Source organism: Anas platyrhynchos, chromosome 6, assembly GCF_047663525.1.
Source record: "Anas platyrhynchos isolate ZD024472 breed Pekin duck chromosome 6, IASCAAS_PekinDuck_T2T, whole genome shotgun sequence".
Taxonomy (NCBI): Eukaryota; Metazoa; Chordata; class Aves; order Anseriformes; family Anatidae; genus Anas; species Anas platyrhynchos.
In genome coordinates this window covers 30233673-30254064 of record NC_092592.1, presented here as the reverse complement: position 1 = coordinate 30254064, position 20392 = coordinate 30233673, and the positions used below count along the sequence as shown (strand labels likewise).

The 20392-nt window shown below is 35.9% G+C and overlaps 1 protein-coding gene across 4 annotated transcripts in view; it reads left to right on the top strand.

The window, feature by feature from the left end:
• SORCS1 (sortilin related VPS10 domain containing receptor 1) overlaps positions 1–20392 on the top strand; it is a 287180-nt gene that overhangs the window by 115662 nt on the left and 151126 nt on the right. For all 4 annotated transcript variants that reach the window (XM_027460308.3, XM_072039771.1, XM_072039770.1 and 1 more), the window contains exon 3: positions 8032–8131. In XM_027460308.3, the coding sequence (XP_027316109.3) occupies positions 8032–8131 (100 nt within the window). The remainder of the gene's footprint in view (positions 1–8031; positions 8132–20392) is intronic.

Here is a 20392-nt window from a genome sequence, read left to right as displayed (position 1 = left end):
AGTGTGTATACAGTCAGATACACAAGAGTAATCAATATCTCAGTTTCTTGTATATATATTATATATATATAATATTATATGTATATGTATATTGTGTATATGTATATATGATATTAATTATATAATAGATCCCAAATATTTTTGTTCTTAGCCTGCTGGTAAGAGAAATCATTGCACAGTGAAAGGGGGTTATTGGTCAAGCAACACAGGACAGACATCTACACTTAGAAAACATTTAAAGGGGAAGAAAATGTGCGACATGCCTATCTAATTCAAATTTTATATATTTCTTCTACTGTAGTGTCCAATCTTGCTCTTTGGGTATCCAACCTTTATACTACAATTTCTCTGGAACCTGAAGGAAAAGAAGCCTATCTTCACAATACAGTGGAATGTTACTTCTGTTAAATTCAGTGGTGGTATCAGAAACTTGTTTGAAAAAATAAATTGTCTTAATGTCAGTTTGCAAGCACAAGATGCCTTTAGATTGTTAAACATGGAAATAATGATGCTAGTTATGCTTTTGCATGGCTATTCAGTAAGATGTGAGGATCTGAAGAAATATTGTTTAGGATTGTTTTCCTAAAACTTCCCAAGTTGCAAAGGATTTTCTTTCTCTTTGTCCTTGTGAAAGGTAAGGAAGATGTATTGCATGGTGAAAGGTGCAGGTTGTTAAAGCCATAATAGTCATGTTGACCTGAAACCTATCCGTGGGATCAGCTCAGCTCCAGGTGATAGTAAGTATGGATGGCTGTGAAACTGCATCCTATACTTTCAGCCTGCTTCAGCACATGAAGATTTAGCCATGTAGATACGGATTCTGGCATGCCCTCTATTACATGCATGCAAGGGAATGGATTGTCCCTATTTCAAAGATCATATAGTCCTGAGGAACACCTACCTTAGAAAGAGGGAAAGAAATAGTCCTCAGTTACTTACTCCCAACTGAAATATCAGTGAAAGCAAGTTAACCAAATATATTTTTTTTTCTTCAACCACTATAAAAAAAAAAAAAAATTAAAAAAAAAAAAAAGCAGGTAAATTATTTGTTTGTTTGAAGAAAAATAAACAACTTATCTGGGTCACTTACAGATAACACCTCCTGGTCCTCCTCCCTCCCCCTTCTCCCCCCATTTCCTTTCTTTCTTGGTTGGTTAATGTTTTGAATAATTATCTAATTCAATATGTAAAATCTGGATTGGATGTTAAAATGAGCTGCTTCTCCTTCTTGTCACATCTTTAAATTATTTATAGCATTAATCAGCTGAGCTATATTAAGTTAAAAATTGCAAGAAATTTGAGAGTGTATATTTCTGTTCATTTAGATTACTCCAAATAAAAGCTGATTAAAAAGAAGGAAAATGAATTAATTTAAGTGATTATGCAAAGAAATATCAAATTCATGGTTTTCTATTGTTTTCAGCCCCTTGCCCTCCCCCTGAGTTTTTTAGACAGCTTCCATAGGTGGGAAACTTTATTTTATGATGAGCAAATTCTTTATATAACAGAAAAAATTACACATTTCCATAAATTCATATAAAAATCTATTAACTTTATTTCTAGTAAAACCTACAGTTAGAACTCAAACTGGAAGCAAGACACTTTCAAAATGGAGGCTTAAATCTCTTTTAAAATGTATATTTAAACTATATTTAATTTTGCATTTCTTCCTTTTGACATTTATGTTAAGGCTCTTTTCAATCCTTATTTACACAAAATCTCAGAAAATTTATGCTGTCAGGATGGAGTGGGAAGTCAGTGGAGCCTAAGGGGATATGCATTTGGGTCTGTCACAGGCTTTCTTGGAATGTAAAAATTAGTTATCTCATGTTTCCCTCACCTAGAAAATGAGAACAGCAATACTTGCCAGCCTGCTGAGGGCCTCATGAGGGAAAAAGTCATTGGAGATGTGTTCTCTTAGGAAGTGAGGCATGTGGGTCCCTTGAGTTATGAAATCCCTTCTTTTTCTTTACCCTGGAGATGTCTTTAAAAGTTAATTTCCACCTGTCAGGGTAAATTTGAAGTGTTTTTAGTGTGGTGACATGAGTACTACCATTACAGTAATGAAATTAAAGAAATGTTAACTAACTCTTTGCCTTGTCACTGCTGTCAGGTCACATGATAACACTGCCATTTTGAACCAAACCCTTATGAAATGTGGAAAAAAAAAAAAAAAAAAAAACAAAAAAAAACCAAACCAACCAAACAAAAAAAAAAACACCCAGACACTTCTTTGAACATGCTTCAATTTAGATTAATCTCTGCTTAAAATACACAAGCTATGGCTAAAATGCTGCTAAGATTCCCTAATAAAACAAGGAAGAGGAGGCCAGGAAAACATTAATACATGGGCTAGGTCCAAGCTGCAGAAAGGCCTTTTCCAGAGGCACCAAGACAGGGAAAGGAATGCTTTCCATTTAGAAAGATTCTGGCTGGTCAGTGAGATAAAGGCATTTTATATCAAAATCCTGTGTTCTTCCTTTAAAAAGTCCATAGGAGAAATTCCTAAACACTAACTTGATAGCCTGTGTGCTGAGGGGGACCAACTGCCTTTCAGAGTACGGCATCAGGAGAGAAACACGTAGAAATGAGGGCAAGGGCAGCCTCTTTGCATAGAAACAGTGCCCGAGGAAGGTCCAAGGACACAGGTTTCACTACATTTACATCTTGCAGTTGCTCTTCAAAGTTGAGACGTAGCTTTCTTCAGAATGCCTGTCCCTGAGAGACCCAAACAGTTCTGGTTGGAAATGGGTGAGGCCTTGGAGAAGTGTTTACACAATGGGTTAGCAAGTCAGACAGTGGTGAGTAATACTCAGGTGAGGTGAGGTCATTCTTTTTAAAAACAAGTGATTTTCAATGAAAATAAATATCAGGAGACAGAAACCACCTGTTCTGTGAGTGAGAGGCTGAGATCAAATCATTCGTTTCTGGAAAAAATGCTGGGGTTACCCATGAAGGAGTTAAATCAAAATAGGCACCAAGCCAAAAGTGGCATCTCTCAATGGCTTGTGAAAGGCTTAATAGGTGGAACATATGAACTTAAATGGTTATCTGTTGAAGAAGACTTTGACATTATTAGCTTTTGTGAAACACGGTGGCATGACAAAAATCAATGAAAAACTTTAGTACTTGGCTATAAAACCATAAAGGAAAGAGTTTCAATTTAAGTGATGAGGGAATAGCACCTCAGTCTGCAAAAATCCCCAGAAAGCAAGAATGCAAAAGTCTACAACAATACTGTAGAATTTAGGCTTGAAACACCATATGCAGGAACACAGATATGGTTCTGAAGTGCTAGCTCAACTATTTTTCATGTTAAGAGATGCAAGATCATTTTAAATGGTAATTATTCCTTTATTGAAAAACTTCCTTAGTGAAAGCCTTTTGTAAGAGCAGCCTGTGACACCACAGTTCTGCCTTCTGCAATCTAAAATCTTTCTATCCAAAAATCTGCTCAAGTAGAGAGCAACATAACAGCAACTGGTAAATCTTGTGATCAACTGGCCAGTCCCTTTGGAGGAAAACCAGGTGGCAAATGTAGTTATGTGAGAAGTTGGAACAGATAATCTTATAATCATTGCTGTTTCTTACTTAAAATATCTGACTTCTGCCAGGACTGAATTAGTGTGCAGAAGGAAAAACAGACTAGAGCCCACCACTTCACACTCTTCCTGGTCATGACAGGTTGTCCTGTTCTACTGCTCCCTGACCACATTACAGATGCATCTGTCCCTGCCTTCTCGGGCTGGCTGCTATTCTGAGAACAGTTAGAGCAGCAAATTAAACTGTGGAGGGATGAGGAGGGTGAGGACATAATACATAAGACAATCTTCTGATGATCAAAAAAATGATGAAAAAAAAAAAGTCTTGTTAGCACGCAGAAAGCAGGCATAGTTGGTGGCAAAAAGGGAAATAAAATGCTTCTTAATGATGTGTTATAATAAGGGACTTAATCAGTTAATGTGTCTTTTATGGGGTGAAAGCTGTACCCCATAAAAGGAGCTGCACACCTCTACAGTCAGGAGACAGAATGTTACACAGTTTAAATTTGGTGTAATTTTTTTTTTCTTTTTCCTTTCGGTATAAGTGTTCCAGAAAGATATTTCACAAAAAGAAACCTTGACCAACCAATCAAATGGTTGATTTTTCAAGTCTTCAGCAGTTTACATTAAATAAGTACAGACAACCTTAAATTTGTAACAAAGGAGAGTAAACAGTGACTTGCTAGGGAGTTTGTTGAATGTATATATTCAAACTGACAGTCCTCTGAATTTGTCTGTGCTTCTTGAGAACGAAGATAATTTCCATAGGGTTCGTGTAACTGGGTGATTCAGGTTGCCTATTATAGTTGTGAAATATTGGTAGGAAAGAATTGAGATATATTCATGACAGTAGGTGGACTAATGGAATTCAGTGACTTTATTTAAAATGTGTGGGAGTTTATTATAATACTATAATAGAAATGTCATTTACCCTGACAGAAGGAGAGGGAAAAGCCCCATCAATGAATAATAATGAAGTTATTTAAATGTCAACTTTCTTGCAAACAGTTTGCAAAAAATAAATTATTCTACATGTTTTTAGTTCAGGTTTGTTTTAATTTATTATGTACGAAGTCATAGTTTCAGTCCCACAGTTTGGGCTTTTTTTTTTTTTTTTTTAATACTGTCAAATAAACTAGTAATAATTAAAATGTTTATCTCTTTGGGTGTTTGCAGAAATCATTTTGAATCACTAACGAAGTAGGAAGTCTGATTCTAAACAGCTACTGGTGAAATTTGGGATTGATTTAGTGGAACCAATTACAACTAAAATGGTGGGACAGGTGTGAAATTATCAGAATGGAGTCTAAATACTCTGTTTCTGAAAATTATTCTTTTAGTCTAACTCGTTTACATTTCAGTAATGTCCACAATGTCCTAACACATCTGGCTTTTTTCTCATTTAATTAGATTGGCACAGATCTCATATCTCTCTGCAGACCTTTGTGTTTCAAACTCAGCTGGACTTACTTTGACTTAGCCTCTAACTGTACCCACATTCTGAAATGTAACATTTTACATGGGGATTTGAATTATTTGACGAAACCTGTTTTGCAATGTCTCTCCCCCCAGCAAATAAGTAAATAAATACATGGAAAAAAAAAAAAAGCAAAAACATTGCAGCATGCATGTCTACACAAGACCTAATAAAATGACTTGTTCTTTGCTCAGTTATAGGTAGTTATTTCATTGGCTATGTCTTTTCAGCAGATGGTTCAGACGTTTCTTTGCTGTGTGTTTTTCAGGTCTACAGGTCCTGGGTTTAGTCCTTTTCAGATGATTTAGCCAGACATCTGCTTGCTCTGTTTATTTTACACAGACTAAAACAGAGTTGCAGAGCTTCAGAGAAGCAGCTCTACCCCACAAAGAGTGGGAGTGATACATATCTGTTCCCCTTCAGATAACAGGGATTTAATTTGTTGATCCTAAGTTGACATTATTTCTTAGGCCCTGCTGAGGTGCATCTTTCTTTTTCAACACTTCCAGGTTAGGCTAGTTTCCTGGATCACCAAATGGCTGATAAGTTTTCATAGGATAGGAGACCATGTTGCTTTAGATACATGTTTAATACAATAAATGAAGAGTTTGTTATTCAAGCTTCTAATCAATGTCTGCTCTGTTGTATACATGCGTATAACAGGAATAAGATAAAGGCAGATTGGTGATATCCCTGGGTCACATCTCAACAGAGGCTTTAGGTGTATGTGGTGTTTCATTTTATATGATTCTTTTGTTCCGCTGTTTTCTGTGTGTGCATCTACCGCCCCTCTTTGTGTTAAAGCACTTTTGAGTGCCCATCTGCTGTTGTAAGATATTTATCTGTCTATTAAATCTAAGGATAACTATAAAGTAGGGTAAGAGAAAACAGATTGTAGCTGGGCAGGTAGGAGGACTGGCTATCACTAATTTAGAACAGGATGATGTGAGCGAGATCTAACAGTAGCTCCTTTTATCACTTGCATATTTGTCCATCTGCCAAAACAACAAAAACAACAACAAAACAAAAATGGTTTTCCAAGTTTTCCAACCTTTCAGTTGCTTTTATAGATGTTGACAGAAGCGTACACTTCCATCTGTAGATGGCATTACCTGTAAATAAGGCTATGAATACAAAATAATTGTCTAGAGATTTGAAGTAAGAAAGGGCTGGCGCTTCTGACTAAGATTATCATTTGCAATAGGCCTTCAACATCTGTTTGGTTGTACTGTGGTGGGGGTGTCCTTTAACAATTTCCAAACAAATTTTATGGGTCAGGTTTTCTTCATTCTTACCCCTTTTTGAAGGGTCCCATTTTGAAATCACTGTCACTGGTTTAAAGAGGTGCATTCCTTCATTTACATGCCTTTTTCCCTAACTCAGCAGGTCAGATTTAGTCTTTATTATTATTATTATTAATTATTATTATTATTATTATCTTTCAGCTTAAAGTTCACAAGAGCATGCCTTGTTTTTGATGCAGAAATAATGACTTCCGAGTAGGCAGGGCAGTGAAGTGGAGAGGGTTACCACAGTGAACCAGCAGTCCTTGGCAAGGCTGTGGTCAGTCTCCCTTCCCCTTAACACAGGAAGGTCTCTGAAACGTTCAGTAATAGAAATAACTGTAGCAGTGTCCTCCTCCTCCCTCCACCAAGGAAATAGCTGGGTTAGTTTAGCTGTGCTCCTGAGAGAGATGACCTTATCTTCTGATTGATCTTTCCCTTTATGAGAACTTGGCATTAATCTTCTAACCAACAAAGGTCATGCATCTATATGGGCGCAAACGTTTATAAGAGGCAGGGGGAGGAAAAAATCACGTTTGTAGACCGCAGGCCAATTGTTACAGAACAAAGACTAGACACGTGCAAATACTTTGATAAAGTTCCTAAATACAAAGACTCAGCTTTAATGCAAATTCACATTTTGTTGCAATTTGTTTTAACGGATGAAAGTCCAAGCTAATGCCTTCTTCTGTTATTCGTGTACTGATTACAAAATCTGAAATCCCAGAAGCTATGGCATGAATTTAGTCCGCTCTAGATGTGGGATCCAATCCAAAAATCTAATTCTTGTGCCACTGCCTTAAAAGCAAATAAATAAATAAAAAGATAATGTACTTTGGTAGGCATTAAGTATTTTTTAAATACCTTTGTGAATTTGGCTAACTGCACTACGCTTGGGCTGATTCTCGAAGTTCTTTGGATATTAGGACATCATTCAAGCAAGCATGAGTTGCATAATGAATAAAAACTCTGCTGATAGTTGATCTTGGTTCTAGTCAAGCGTCCAGAGCAGATATTATGGGAACTTTGTACAGTCTTGTTTGTTTGTGGTTCTTTGTTCCTCCCCAAGGCGTGTAGTCAATGTCTCTATGGGCAACACTCATAACAGAAATATATTATTTTCCCTGCTGAATGGGGGAAAAAATATTGTTCTTAAAGCAAGAATAAAATGTGTCCATACTTTCTGTTGGTCTGTGTGAACAAAACCACATAAATTGTAGCTGTAATGCTTGTATGGTTAGTTTTTTCAAAAACACATCACTGGTTTTCATAGAAAACTGAACTCTAATTTAACTGAACAATCAACCGAAGTGGCTACATTAGAATATGCTGAGAAAAGACTCTTATCTTAGCAAAATTTAGTCTAAGCTTGAAGTATACATTAAGCTGATGACTCTAGTCTCTTACTGTCTGCTATTTAGTATTTCTGACAATCATTATCATCTTCTATATGCAGAATTTATCATTTCTCATTGTACATGTTTATTTTAAAATGCTTTGGGAAGATGCTGTTTTAATTTTTCCTAATCTAATTTAAATGCAAATTGTAAGCACTCACATGATGCTGTGTGTATATAATTAAGTATCATTATATACTACATGAATCATTCAAAAAGCTCCGGAGAGCCATTCTACTATGTAAAGCATAACTTACATTGAAAAGACGCCAAGTGACTTGTGGTTTTGTGATTAAGTGTTTGTACTTATGAAATCTCTCATTGAATTATAGGTCAACGGATTATGGGACAACATATGAGAAACTGAATGATAAAGTTGGCCTGAAGACTATTTTGAGCTACTTGTATGTTTGTCCAACAAACAAACGTAAGGTAGGTGATAATGTGATTGGCTCTTTTTTATTTTGCTGTGACTTGTCCTAGTAAACTCTTCCTGTTTCTTCAATATCCACTATTACTGACTAGAAACTCTGTCTCCCTGACCTTGAAAAAAAATATGTAACTTTACCAAAATATATGCTGGTTTAGACCACCCATACCACCTACCCGTGTACTTCAGGAAATATACATTAGCAAAAGATGACCATTAAATGGATAGATGTAATGGGTATCATGTATCTAATTGTTTGCTTATCTTCTACCTGGTGGTGATATTTTCTGGAATTGACAGAGACTCATTAAAATGACAGAAATGCATCTACAGTGACCAGAATGTATGTAACATTATTTCTTTTAAGTACTCCCAGTAGTGAACTGAAGGGGATTTGACAAAATCCTGCAGAGAAAATGCGTTCCAAAGCCCAGGAGGTTTTAATCATGCAAGCACCCTGCTGAGTTACAATTTACTAAGAATTTGTAATGCTGACATTCATAAAAGGAAACTGATGCCTTCTCTGATGTACGTTTTTGACTTTTTTTTTTTTTTTTTTTTTTTGTAATTTGGAGGTATGCAATAGGAGGTGATGAAGCACAGTTCACAATGGTGATGAAGACTTGTATTCATATATGTGGATATGCTAGTAAAAGTGATATTGTTTAAAGGTCTTTGTTATGTTTTATCTCATATTTGGTGATAAGCAATTATTAATACTGGTGCTTTTGTGTGGACATTAAAAAGTAGCTTAAATCTTCCTGAAATTACTAGTTATTTAATTTCAGATTTCCTCATATGTTGGTCCAGGGGAAAAAAATAAAATCAAAGCATGATTAAAGAAATTGTAGTGGTGACATCATTATCCTTGTAACTTTTTAGCTATAGGACTATGCACACTCAATATGTAGAAGACCAAACTCCAGCTTTATCTTTTACCAAAGAGGTTATGAACATGGATAATGTCATTTTATTTTTTTTTGCTTTCTGCCTTAGTACATAGTTTGAACTGTTCAAGTAAGAACTGCATTGCTTCAGCAGAAAATGCTAGTGGAGACTCATTTGCGAAGGAGGCACTGTATATTTGAATAGCTAAGCTTACTGTTGATGTTGTTTTCATTTTTCAGAGAGAATAGGAAAGGCAGAAGGGCCTGTCCTAACAGAGGAGACAATGCCTACCATTATTCTCTTGTAGATCATGTTTAATTCTTTATTCAAAAGGAACTGGCACCTCTAGGTGTAAGTCATTGGACCTGTTAAGAAATTGACCCTAGGATGAGACAAATCACATCAAAGTGTTGCCTAATTTTCTCCTACTGACTGCAAGGTGAAGCCTTAGGATGAAAACTGGATTAAATGTTCCCAAGTTAGTGGACAGATATTGTCTCATTACAGCTGACCCATGACAGAGATCTAAAGCTTTTCATTAGAAGCTGAATAATGAAATTATCACTCAAATGTCTTTCAGGTATGAGGTTTGAAAGGATAATCTCCTGGCACATAAACTGTAGTGTGGCAAGTTTACATATAATCATACCTGATGTTTGTTGGAGAGTAATAATGTTATTCTCCAAAAGAAGTAATAAGTGTTTTAGCTGGGCAAAATCTGTATGATCCTTTAACTATTGTGGTGCAGAAAAAACAGAAACTAAGGGTTTTGCAGGCATATTAGGATAAGTTAAGTGCATGCTGGCTCTGAAAATCCTTCACCACCTCTGGCTGCATCTTCCCGCTCCCTCCCTCACACTGCCACACTTGTTTGTGTAGCCATCTGGTGAGCTGGATCAAAGACTAATCTGCCTGAAAATTAATACCTTTCCAGCTCAAAAAACAAATAGATGAAAAGAAAAAGATTTCACTTGGAAGGGTGGAACTGCCCATTCTGGCAACAGACTGTACTAAAGTTGGCCTGTAATCAATATGGGACAGTGCCAGAGGAAAGCTGCAACACCTGGGATGAAAAGACCTTAGTAAAGGTCTAAGACTGAATTTTACAAAACTTATTTGAGCAAGAGCAGAATTAGGTCTGCATGGAGAACTTCGGGAGGATCTGCTTATGCTATCTATTTCTGTATAATATCAAACTATTCCTCCAGGAAACATTTAGCTTTAAACACCTAGCTCATCTCCCATGATTAAGAAAGCATGGGGAAGAGAATGTAGAGCTATGTAGTACTTCTCCACTAAAAATGCTTTTGCAGCGGAAGGCAAAAATATTAGAAGCCTTAGGGTCCTTATCATACCTGCTATAGAATGGAAGGCATAGGGAAACATTTACAGCTTTTAACACACACACAAAAAAAATCAGTTAAAACCTCTGGATCCTAAGACCTTTTCTTTTTGTTTGTTTTGTTTTGTTTTTCCTGTCCTGAAATTGTGATGTTGCTGTAAGAAACTCTACTCTGAAAGTAGCATTTTGTTTCACTATTGTGGGACAAGTGGTTAGCTGCAGACATTTTTTTTCATTCTGAGTTTCAAGTGCTTGAAAATATATGAATTTTATAATATACATTTTGTGGGTATGAAGGGTTTATACATCGCTGTTGTTAACACTGGCAAATGGTAACAGTGTTCTCCCTAAATATATAATATGTAGAAAGTGATTTTTCTGACTGCACTTGCAACCTTCAATGTTCTTTGTTCCACAAGGCTTTCCTTTGCAGAGAGAAAAGACTTACTCAACAGTGAAAAATAGGTAGTCTATTTATTATCTTGCAGGTAGATCTTGCTACAACAGTGATTCAAGGGGGGGCAGCATGTGCTTAACTTACTGATGCTGCCTTCTTACTGGAAAAAAAAAAGTCCTTTTAGAACTTGATTAACTTCTAGGAATAGTCCCATTGAAACAAGGAAAATGCTGAATTTGCTAACTCAAGACCAATTGCTTCCAATGAGGAAACCAAGTATATCTTGTACATAGTCTTGTCTGTTCTTTGAAAAGCAGAGCAGTTAGAACACTGAACTGTAGAATGCATGTAATTAGATTAATTCAAATAATTAATAGACTTGTTCATGAATTTGTGATGATTTTCACATTATGGAACATGAGTTGAATAAATTGTTTGTTATACTTTTTTTTCCTCTGCCTATAAAAATATGTACCTATAAATATACATGATTTGCAGAGCTTCTCACTATGACTACTAATTTCTTTCTAAAAGCCTTCATATTCCAATTTTTGTCTCCTTATCCATTAATTTAAATCCTTTAACCAGACACTGCAAGGAATGTCATATTACAAACGGGTGGTCTGAAAATACAAGTGAGAACAAAGCCATTATTTACAACTTAAGCTGCTGACCTATGGCTGTCACTTGTTACTTTTCTGAATTACAGTATTTTCTTTAGGAAATTACAGAAAATTGTAAGCAATATAGTGATGTATTAGCCCTGGCAATAAGAGAGGAGGAAACCCTGTTTTTCAGTATTCTCTCCTTCCACTAAATTACTGTACTAACTGTCCCTATGATTGATGTCACAGACCAGGGAAGAAAAAAATCATAACACATGGATCTTGCAAAAGACACTGTGGATGCTTGAGTATTTGTCAACAAGTTTTCAGAAGAGACAATCCCCAATGTATAATATATCCCTAGGCTTATGTATGTCAACATTGGTTTATATTTTAGGTGCATACAGCCTTTTGTGAAGGGATATAAAATGATTTATAGGTTTCTACGTGAAGAAATAGTGTTTGGGAATAAAGCACTGGTGGGTTAAAAAGTAAAACAAACTAGAAATCCATGTTGATAACTTGAAAATCCTTTTGCAAAACTTTGACATTCGCCTTCCTACAAATTTGCACACACCAAGTTTTATGGTCTTTCTTTATGAAAACATTTCAAATAGGTTGCTTTCAAGCATTGCATGGAAAATCATGGCTATGACCCATAGGAAATAAGTGGGTATGGGTGGGTGGGGGGATTTTATGACTGGTTAACTAGAAGTTTTTTTTGACTAAAGATGTGCTGGTAGCTCATTTAGACACTGCACCCTTGTATACAGCACACTGCACAAACTGACTCTGCAAAGAGAACGGTCTGTTCGTTCTTTGTACTTTCAAGCCCATTGCACCCATGTATCTCCAGTTAATTAATAAATACTGGGTGATAGTATCTGCCGACAGCTTTATGCTGTTAACAGGACTGGTGCATCCTGTGGGTTTGAATGCTTGTGTTAGGTTTTTCGTTTTGTGTTCTCTCGTCCTTTTTACAGACCTGCCTTGAATTTTCCTTTTATTCCTCCAACTGTTTGGATAATTGCTGTGCAGTACAGTGTCCTCTTTTCTTTCTCTCAAAAGATGAATGGATTACAGATGCCTTCCTCTTCTTTTATACTTAGTGTTGTGATTAACACCTTTATCACAGCATGTTAAACACTGTCCTGTTGTGTGTGTAGCTCAAAGATAACGGGTATTTATTGTAAATATAATTGCATGGGTTTCAGTTCTGGCTAGATCCCTAACTGCTTCAAATTCATTTCTATTAATGAGTCTTAAATGAAAGGAAGCTAAAGAAATGGGGCCCCAGCCTTCTGTTCTTTCTAGTGTGGGCGGGTGGAGGGGAGAAGAGTTGGTGAAATCTTTCTATCTGCCAGTCATGAAAGACAGGAGAAGATTTACCCATACTAGCCTGAATGTGAATGATTGAGCACTACTTTGTATCCTGTGTTATTAGAAGAGTTCATTTGCTTTGGGGAGGTTTATAATTTTGAAATGCAAACTACAACTGTATAGTTGTATAAAAGTTGAGACCCAGTGCTATGTTCTTTGCGCTGGCTGTTGTACCTGATCTTCTGAGCCTTGGGGAAAACATCTTTTTCCATAGAGATGAACCTGAGTTCTACCTGTCATTGCTTTTTCTCTAGAAATTGATAACTTCAGTTGCTGAAATCAGATTGGAATCAAAATTTTCTCTCTCACCAATCTTACTGGGGAAAATTTCAGAAGTCTGATGTGATGGCAAGGCTTGATTTTTATGCTCAAGGAAATACAGTTCTTTCCAGTTGCATCCTCCTTGTAGGCCTCTGTAAATTTTAGTGTAAAGACAAACAGTTTGTACCAGAGAGGTTAGAGCTCAGCAGAGCTCAAAGCACAGCTCACTGCAGACTGAGCCAGATCCTGTGACTGTCAAGGGATGGCATCCTTAGCAAATTAGGCACAGTGGGAGACCCTGGGTCTATAGTTGATCAGTCATGCCAATAACCCAAAGTGCTCTTGTAGTCTGCTCTTGCAGTGATAACATCGATTATTCTGTTGCGCTTTTTTTCATTTGGAAGGAAAGGTATTTGTTAGCTGTGGGCTGTGAGCGCAGCCTTGAAAGAGGCAGTCACAAGGGACCAAAAAGGCATTGTCTTACAGACGTGAATGTTTTATTTTTTCTTAATGATGTATTCCACAGGAGATTTCAATGAGATGTTTAAGAAAAATATTCTCTTACAGTTGAAAGGGAGGAACCACTTTATACTGAAGTATTTTGCAGATTGAAACATAAATGTTATCAAATTATTATTATTATTTTTTTTTTTTAGAATAAAACATATATAGCATAAGAAGATATATGTAGAAGTCTCTTTTTTTGTTTGTTTGTTTTTCATGTCCTTGCACTATGACTGTAGATGATGCTTAGTAGCCTCATCTTTTACTTCAAAGAAAATATTTTGGAGGGAATGAGTCAAAAGAGCATGGACTGGGAATCATCCTCTGGTTTTGCTGGTCTGACAGGCTATTTGGGCTCGATAGCAATACAGAGCCTTTTCTTCAGTGCTCTTCTAATGGAAGAATATGGGTTCTTTCTCACATATCTTTTCTCCAAGTACAGTTGTCTAATCTCATTCAACAATTTTGGTTTAAGACTTCACCTCCTGATCAGAAAGAGTTGAAATCCTGAACCTACATGGCTCAGGAATTATTTTGGGCTGTTGTGGTGGTTCAGTGGATTTCTGATAAGACTGTGCACATAATAGATCACTTTCCATAGGAGAAAGGATGCTGTACCCCTAAATTAAGAGTTTTTTCATTTTCTGCAGTTCCACAAGATGGATGGATGAAGTCTACTAAAAGCTGCACTATTATTATTATTATTATTATTTTTATGAAGCTAATGCAAATAAGAAATTTTTGTGGAAAAGATTGGTGACTGCTAGAAAATCTTATGTCCTTATGATAATACATATGACTTTAACTTCAGCTTTTAATATCTGTAGACTCAAGATTAATGCATCTACCTGTGCACTGCTTCTACTTGTGCACACTTGCTATTGAGTGAGAATAGATTTGACTTCTATTTCATAAGATTGCCTTTTGTGCCCACCATACGAAAATAAACAGAAAGATAAAGTCAAAATATTTTTAATTGTTAGTTTGGAAAGGTAGATTTTTCCTTAACTCAGGCAGCTGAAGATCAGTAGGATTTCACTGAAGTCAATGAAGATCTGTAAAGCAGCAGTAACTGAAGAGCTGGTCTTGTATTGTTAGTCTTTAATACTGAGTTCATGGGAAACCAATAATTAATGAGGAATTTGATCCATGCTAACAAAGTGAAGGTAGAATCTCAACTTTCAGAGTGAATATTCCGGCTTTTGAAGTGTCTGGCATCATTCACTACCAAACTTTCTGATTCATGCCTACAGTATATGACAGCTCTCACAATAGCCATTACATTCAAAGCCCTTACCATTATTCTACATTCATATCTCTTCTTGGATATGAAATGAAATCAAAGCCCATTTATTCTGCTGCTTCTCTTGTAAGGCTATCAAAAATAGTGGCAGTTTTGACATTTTCCCACGCAAAGTTTTACTACAGTATGACGTTGTATCACACAGAAGTCTCCAAGGACAGGCTGAGTGTTAAAACTAATGATAGAAAAGTATGAGCCATAGAATTCATCTTTAGAGCTAAGATTCATGCAGACTGAGGAGGGTTTCAAAGGTGTTATTTCTATTCTGACTTGTTTCTCTATTCCCTGCTTTCTGTAAACCAGACAGTTAAAATTAATGCAAGATCATCTGTTGCTGAATGTCCCTCAGTTCTTTGATCCCTTTTTAATTCCTCAGCAATTTACCAAATATTGTGGAACAGACAATATCCCTTTTGGCAAGAGAGGATATATGACAGCAGTTTAGGGAGCAGAAAAGTAAGTTGTTGGTCTCAGGCCCCATAGCAGCAGCTGGGATTGCTGGTAGTGCAAGTAAGTGTCTAACTACAGAGTAGACATGTCTTACTGTCAAACCTGTAGCTCTGCCCGTTTGTATAAGTAAGACAGGATGTTTAAACCGGAAAAAAGCCAGTTCACCTAACAATGATTTTTTATTTTTCCACTATGGAAAAAGCTAGCCCCAAGCAGGTAAAAATAAGCTTGTTCAGAGACTCATAAAGTTGGACTAAAATATGTACATACAGTAAGGTTGTTTTCATTTGCCGTCTGGATTCTGAGCCGTTAAAGATAGATATCTAATTCTCACTTTTATATCATTTCATTGCCATTTTCTGTTAGGAACATTCTTGTTTGTTCATTAAATGTTGAAATTGTCTTATTATATGACTTCAGATGTTGAGCTTAAAGGAAATAATACTGTGATGCTGTGGTATAATCATATGATAGCTGGTATGTTGAGGATTGGAGCTGTGAAAAATAACAAATAAATGCATTATATATGAATATTCACCACAGGGGCTCCAACCTCAACCCTCCCTTGTTAAGCCTGCAATAAAGTCATATGTAGTATTTGTTAATTAGCAGATAGTGTAATCTGTAATACATGTTCACTAGATGATTGCAATTGCTCACCCCTTTTGTAGTCTAGATGTGTTGTTATGATGAAATGAATGACTAAATCACAGTATACGTGAGTGTTATGTCTTCTGTTTAGCTATGCTTGAAGTACAAGGCGAAGAAAGTAAAGAAGATGAGAGAAAAAAACATTTTTGTTTATGAAGCTTCTGATTGATAAATGCTGGTAAATACAGAGTAAATGGTGTGGTGACAAAGATTAATGGATAGAATTAGAAAGTTGTCTGATTGCTAAGAAAATGTAGAATTTGATTTCTATGCAGCTAGCATGAGAATTAGTAAAGGATCATTTTGGAAGCGGCCAAGCTTCTTGGAGAAAATGGCAATAATTCAGTCAAAGGTAGGTAGCACAGAACAGAGGCTACAAAGATTAAAATTTACCAAAAATAAGTCACTGTAATCAGATTATTTCCCTGTAATTCTTTCTAAATCCATTTTTTGTTTCCTCTGAAATCTTCTTATTCCATTTCTCTACCTTTTTCATTAATAGCCAGAAAAGAATAAAAAGATTCAGGAAGGGCATATAACGTGAAGAGCAAGGAAAACAGTGTTTGACATAGAATGGCTGGGGGTATGAGCACACAAAATTATCTTTGTTTACCATGACTTGGCTTTCATATGGGTACAGACTGAAACCCTAAAAGTTCATACCTAACCAGTTTACCCATTTTCCTGTGGAGGAGTCTACTAACATGTTCAGAATTACTATTAATCTCAGAGAGCTTTGTAATCTCAGAGAGCTTTGTTCACAGCTAATCCAAATACACAACTAGCATGTTGTTTTCTTAAACTGCCAGTGTATTTTGGAGGAGAGAGAAAAAAAAAAAAGTGGTAGAATATTTTAAAGGCAAGAAACATTTAAATTAACACACTATTTGACAAGAACGAATCAAATTTAAAGTGTGTTCTATTGTATATAGAGCATTATGAATAATGGATTTTGCTATTTAGAGAAAGAGAAATTTCACATTGATTGAAAGCACTTATTTCTATTCAAACCTTTTTTTTTTTTTTTTTTTTTCTGTTCAGGTCATTCAAGTCTTCTTTCTAAAGGAGATAAATGTTAAATGGAAAATGTTTTTTGGGGGGCTGAAAAGCCATAATAACTTTGTTTTGAAATGTTTCTACTTTTAAATTCCATTGAAAACAATGGAAATTTATAACGATAATGATACTTAAAATACTTTCTTAATCACTTCACTGATTCTGTCATTGTTAGAAGCCTACCTTTAACAGTCTAAATACAGTAAAATACTGTGAGTTCTCTGCACGTATGTATTTATGACTTAGTACTGTGTACACATAAAAAGTATTCATAGTCTCCAGTTTATATATCTGATTTCTTCATTGAAGGAAATAAGGAGAATGAGAAAGGACAGGACAACAAATGGCAATGGAAAAATCAGTGGAGAATGATTCTAGAAGTAACTTAGTATAGCTGAGCAATTTAGTTGCAGCAAGAACATTCTGTCCTTAGTCCCTTGCATGGACAATTATCAGGAATATGCACAAAGGAGTATGCACGTTTCCTTATACCATGGCTCCTTTGTACAGCAAATTGCACAAAGTTTGAACATTATCGTTATTAGACAGAATATATTCTAGAGCATGGAATGATTTAGCTTTGAGTGTATGGTGTTGATGCTGGGTTCCATGTCTGATTGCCCATTAGTTCCGTACTTTCTGTGAATTCTGCTCCTGAGTATGTTGCCTGCTCTGGAACCTTCCGAGTGAAGGCGGTCTACTAGAATTAGTTCCTTAATAGGCTTGAAGCATGACAATGGATTTGCAGCTATTTATGGACATGCAGGACCGAGAACCTAATACCATAGTGCACCATTCTGCATCGAATCAAGTCTATTCTGTCCTACTCATATGTTAAGATCTTTGCAGGTAGAGATTTTTCCTCTGCTTGAACAGCAACTGTATGTTTGGGGTCTGGTGCACAGTTTGTCTTTGATTTATTTCTATTCCTAATGATACATAATTAATGAAATACTATAGCAGACTTAGAGGACAGCAGTCTATGCTTAGTTTTTGGCATTTAGGAAAGAAATGAAAGCTATTTCTATATGTCCTGCCTGATGTAATGTACTTCATCTTCCAGAAACTGAAGAACAATTGCAGGTGAACCAAAGGCAGCAGGACAGCATCTCTTAGGGAAGAAAATATAACAGTTTCTCTGTCTAATTCTTGAGAATCTCAGTCATTTATGGATTCTTTGTAGGTATTTGAGAAGAAATATTGTTAATCCAATCCTAGTTTATAAATAAGAACAAGTGTATGTTTTGCTAAATTCAGGAAAATTGTTGCAAAGACAGGAATTAAATACAGGATTTTTTTGTTGTTGTTGTTGTTTGTAAACTTAGCCAATAAATAAATATTAATAACAACAAAAACAAACAAAACAAAACAAAACAAAAAAAACACAACTCTTTTCTCCTAATTCATGCAATACTGGAAAATGTGATCTCCATTCACACCATTCCTTTCTGTCAGGGAATCCCAAGCTGCATAATACCCATGCACATTTATACCCTTCATTTGTAATGCTAAAAAAAAAAAAAAAAGGTCTCTATGCCATAACCAAAGAACAGAAAGGAAAGAAGGAAACATCTAAGTCTTTTGGGGAGAAGATATGCAGTAGACCATTTCAAAGGGACAGAGAAAGCTAAGTCAGTCACCCGATGTACCACTGGGCAAAGTTCACAAATCATCCGCTACCCCAGACAGTGGTGTGTCTAACACCACTGCACACTGAAATATTTCCTTCTTATCTTGAAAATGAATTAATTTCTCCCACGCCTTTTCAAATGTCTGGCATTTTGAACCTTGGAGCTGAGAGCTATCTTCCAAGTCTTTATTTAAAGTGTTTCACCATCCTCTTTTTATAATACGTCTGTCCACCAGTGAAACTCTTCCACAAGTTCCAGGATGCTAAACCTTTCCTTTTGCTGCTGTTTCAAATGTGTTACTGACATTTACAAGCTCTCACAGGAGCATTCAGTCAATTACCACTGAAGACTCCCATTGTTCCAAGGAGACTGACCTTTCCCCTAGGGCACCAATTAAAATCTATTACTTTTATTCCCATAGTGCTTGCTGTAACTGGAGCTGTGGCTCTTTGCCAGCTAGCACGAGTTGGATTTTCATCTCATTTATTACTGAAACTTTGTTAAAGATAACAAAAATGAAAATTACAAAATATACGTATGTACTTTGGGGAAAACCTATTCTTTTTATGATTTTTTTAGTTCACGTTTTCACTTGTCATCAGGAGTATGAGAAAAATCCAAGGAAAATGTTTCACATGATGGCATTGCTTCCTTACTTCCTCTTTTTGTTTTCTTCCTTCAGCTAATGTGCTCCAATTATTCTGTAACACAAATTTGCCAGCAATTGTAGGACGAATGTGCTGTGGGCCTTGCTAGTACTTTAATATGCTGTGAAAGTTAAGGGGAGAATCATGGAGAACTGTGAACCTGCCAAGTGTCTTGAGCAACAGAAGCTGTCCTTGTATTACAGACTGCTAGAAACGATCACTGTGATGCTCATCAATAGCAGCAAAGTTGCATGTTGTGGTTAAAATTCTTGCTGTTAATTTATACTTTGGAACTTAGGTCTTTCCCAATCTGTTTCTTCTTTTAGTTGAAATTTATGAGGGTAGGAGTGGCTACTGATAGAGTATTGAGGTGTTTTTTTTCTGCTTTGAAGAAGTCTGGATAGCTAGTCAAACATCTCTCAGAAATAAGGTTTTATTATTTTAAATCAGGATTTTGAAAATTGTTCAAGTGTCTGCTTTTTGTCATCTCTTCTTGTTTGAGATCTTTGGGGTTGTATCATACTTTTTACATCCAACATACTTGTTTTCTTCATGCTTATTACTAAAGGCAATACAGTTTTAAAACCAGCATTGTACATAGGCTTACAGTGAGTAAATGGTGTACAGTGTGTAAAGTTTGCCAGAGGATTCTAAATCATTCTGATGATGAAGAATTCTGAAAATCTAGTGTATATTATTTTATACAAGTTTGATTATGAGATGATTTAACTTTCTAATAAAATTGCATGTAAAATACACGTATACGTAAACCATAATTCTTGCCAATAACTTGTTTGATGGCTATAAAGCAACTTCTGTTTCCTTTTGCTTCCTGTTTTCAATATAAGGTAGTTTGTTTTGTGTTGCTTATTCAGTACTAATGATTATGAATTTCTCAATACATGTTTTTCCCTTAATCTTTTAGTAAGTTAGTGGACAAAATTTTGACGTTTGTGCAGAGATTTCTGTGCCTTTATGTTCAAGTCAGATAGTCAGCTATCAGCTGGTGCCAAATAACCTTACACTTGGTGACTTAGACAAAGATAGTTCTAGGGATGTGTGTGGTTAAGACCAAGAATTCATTTTTGTTTTACTTACAAAACTCTGTGGCACTTTGAACAACTAGAAACAGGAAGAATGCTTTTCCA